At 38.7% G+C, this 3,329-nt stretch overlaps 1 protein-coding gene across 2 annotated transcripts; it reads right to left on the bottom strand.

The window, feature by feature from the left end:
* Positions 1–494: 494 nt before the first annotated feature.
* Positions 495–2,425, bottom strand: LOC122625541 (probable cytosolic Fe-S cluster assembly factor GE22682). 2 transcript variants are annotated; one of them, XM_043805635.1, is made up of 4 exons: positions 2,225–2,425; positions 2,078–2,170; positions 1,366–2,023; positions 495–1,309 (listed from the first exon to the last, which is right to left on the bottom strand). In XM_043805635.1, the coding sequence occupies exons 1-4, from the start codon at positions 2,285–2,287 to the stop codon at positions 690–692; spliced, it is 1,434 nt and encodes a 477-aa protein (XP_043661570.1). In that variant the 5' UTR covers positions 2,288–2,425; the 3' UTR covers positions 495–689. The 2 variants fall into 2 exon arrangements, with proteins under 2 accessions (XP_043661570.1, XP_043661571.1); XM_043805636.1 differs by having other exon boundaries at positions 497–1,309; positions 1,366–1,540; positions 2,225–2,424.
* Positions 2,426–3,329: the final 904 nt, after the last annotated feature.

The following is a 3,329-nucleotide window of genomic DNA, read 5'->3' as shown; positions in this document are numbered from 1 at the left end:
TTTGACCATCAAATCCGATATTAAATATTTATTCGAAGAATTTAGAGAACTTGATCTTAATCATTTTTTCGTGGATTTCGCGGGTAGACAGTAAGAAAAAAAAAGTCAACAGTTTTTTGCAAGGTATGTTCTTTAGCAACTTATAACTGGCAAATTTCAACAATAAAATAATTATTCTTTAGTCGCAGTCCCAGCAAAGAGGGATGGCAAGATTCCTATTTTTGAAACATTTTCCATTCGCCTTAGTCGATTGTCTGGATAATCCGATACCCGTTACTCAGGTAGAGGGAGTTTGATATCTACAAATTCGTTTGGTATTGTATAGAAATAGTCAAAATAATAAAATCTAAATTTAGTTTTAAAGGAGTTCCTGGCACCACTATTTTTATTAAACAGCTAAAGCTGAAAATCGTTTGATTTACGGAGTAAAAATGTCATATTTCCCAAAAATGTTTTTTTTAATGTATGAGAAATTTGTTTTATCATATTCTATATCATACATTTTTGAAGTTAAGGGGGCATTGTAACTATATCACTTCGATAAAATGAGTTTTTGTTAATTTGCAATATTTAAACGAGTAACGGGTATAAAAATAATTAAAAAGCGAAACAGTTTTTACTGTTTCTGGGCTATATTGCTTTACTGAAACTGGCGATATACTGAACAGAAATAATCAAGCATAATACGTTCACCAATTAATATTAAACGATATATTGAGCTCAGACACTACATCATGGTAACTAGTGTGCAGCAGCTCATATGATTTTTCAGTTTGAAAGCCATCTAAAAAGTCGCTGTAAATATGTTTCGTTAAGGAGTTTTCGGGTTCGGACAGTGGAAGGTTGTGGTATAATTCCTCCAGTTTCCGGGTAAGCTCGCGGACGTGTTGTCCGGTAGTGGGGCGTATTTGTGCTCCTCCGTTTATGCATCCTGAGGGACAGGCCATTACTTCAACGAAGTGGTAGTTTGATACCTTTCCACGCTTCAGCTTTTGTACCATGTTTTGTATGTTCCGGAAACCGTTGGCAATAGCAAATTTCAGGACAGTGTTGCCATTTTTTTTAAGTATAATTTCTCTAAAGTCGCGATTTTTGAGCTGTTTGAATTCCAAGTCCTTTGTTGGGACTTCGTTAAAAAGCTGTTTTGCGGCGAACTTAAATATATGTTCTGCGTAACCGCCAGACAACGTCTTCTCGTGGGCCCATACCATAAAGTCTGGACGTACATTAGACCAGGGCCAGTCCAGATCAAGGGGATCGTACTGTGACAGCTTCCGCTGGGCCTCACCTAGCAATTGTTCCACCTCAACTGCAAAGATGCATTACATTAATATTAGGTCATATTGTAGTTTTGGCTCTCACAACCTGAAGTGATAACACAGTCTACGTCACGTGAGTTATTCGCCTTGCTGAAAAAATCATCTCGCGAGGCCTCAAGCTTCTTGTCGTAGCAGGGCATTACGGTCACATGGTAGATTCGTGACGCAGGAAAATTTAGCTTTTCGGCAAGGATTTGCTTCACAAGCACTCCCATTATTTGCTGTGGAGATCGGGTAGTGGAAACGTAAGGTAATATGAAATTTCCGTGTGTTTTCTCCGCGTAACAAACCCACCCCGGGCAAGAGGAGCTAAGCATGGTCAAGTTCTCATTTTCGCGGTACCTTTCTACAAATTCTTGACGACATTCGAGCAGAGCGATATCATCCGCCACCTTAGTGGACAAAACATAGTCGGCACCCAGACTGCGAAAATATCCAGTAAGATGACGGGCAGCATCCTCCACCCCTATTTGATAGCGATGGGCTAAGCTTAATAGAGGCTGGGTGGCAACGGAGAACACGATCGTACGCACATTACCCCAGTCCTCAGTAGCCTTTTTCTTTGAATTCTCTTGAAGGACCCTAAGCAACTCTTCTTGGCTCTGCTGCGTGATCAGGACTCCTTCGGCTGAAGTGATACAACCTGAGCATGCAAGACAGTCTTGCAGAGTAATTTCAACTTTATTAAGTTTTTGTTTTCCACTCTACAACGAAAAAATTTCGATCCATAAAATAAAGAGATTCCGAGAGATTCTTACCTCAGATTCCTCAAAGCAGCTGTCACCCTTTATCTTGATCTTTGCCCCTGTCTTTGATCTTGCCTTATCTATTTCCACGGGTTTAATGCATATCTGAGAACAATTAAAATGGAATTCAATTCATTTCGGTATATTAATGTTTCAAACCTGTGAGGGAGTAATAAAATCATCTATATCTGTAAGCTGCAGGGCTCTGCTCAACCTTGACATGGTATCAGTAAAAAGTTGTATTTTACTTTTTATTTTATAAAAATTTTGATTAAGTCAAACAAATCCTTTATGAACTTATCCAAATATTTGGTTCTGTATAAAGTTAAACAGTATCACATCAAATTGACCCAAGATAGCGTCGATACGTAGCAGTAACTGTGGAACGGGCGGTATGGAACATGATATTACATACAAATTGCTACAATCGGATAGCCGTTACTTCGCTAATCAAAGTGCTCGGAAGAAATTTCAAAAATTGGTTGGCATATCGATAGAAATCGGAAAAAACAAAAATTGAAAATCAAAAATAAAAAGAAAAAGCGTGCGTGACAGCTCAGTCCAGCTTGTTGGCGTTGGAACAAGCGTGTCTACAATATATTTGGCTTATCGATTAAAATTTGCAATACATATAATAACATAACATAAAAATCAAAAAATAAATATTCCAAAGGTGTGGCAGTTGGAGTCGATGATAATAGGGCCTTATCGATAAGTATCACGATAGGGCGAGGGTTTTGGTGGCGCCCCCTTGAGGGAATCCTGTGAGGCGATCTACCCTTTTAAATAATCCCTGCAAATCATAGTCAATCGTAGCCATACCGACGAGCTATCCACTTGCAGCTAGGGCAACTTAAATTTCTGTATCTGTGTGGGAAATTAAAAAACAATGAGTTTTTAGTGTCGTGTAAAGTTATTATACCCGTTGCAAAACAACTTTTTGCCACGCCCACTCTAACGCCCACAAACCGCCAAAACCTGTCAGTGGGGAAATTTCTCCTTTGCACTTCCATCAGCTGAGTAACGGGTATCACATAGTCGGGGAACTCGACTATAGCGTTCTCTCTTGTTTTTCTTATTACTACTTTGTTCAACTTACCCCGATCTTTGTTCATCAATCCGGAGTCAAACGCAAATCCAAATTGTCGTCGTCGTACCATTCCATTGACGCTAAATCTTGGCCGTTTCAAAAGCAGTGGACGATTAAGGGTGATTGCTTTATTTATTTATTTTAATTTATTTGATTTATTTATTTTATTTATTT

Source organism: Drosophila teissieri, unplaced genomic scaffold, assembly GCF_016746235.2.
Source record: "Drosophila teissieri strain GT53w unplaced genomic scaffold, Prin_Dtei_1.1 Segkk124_quiver_pilon_scaf, whole genome shotgun sequence".
Taxonomy (NCBI): domain Eukaryota; kingdom Metazoa; phylum Arthropoda; class Insecta; order Diptera; family Drosophilidae; genus Drosophila; species Drosophila teissieri.
This window is presented reverse-complemented; position numbering and strand designations above follow the sequence as displayed.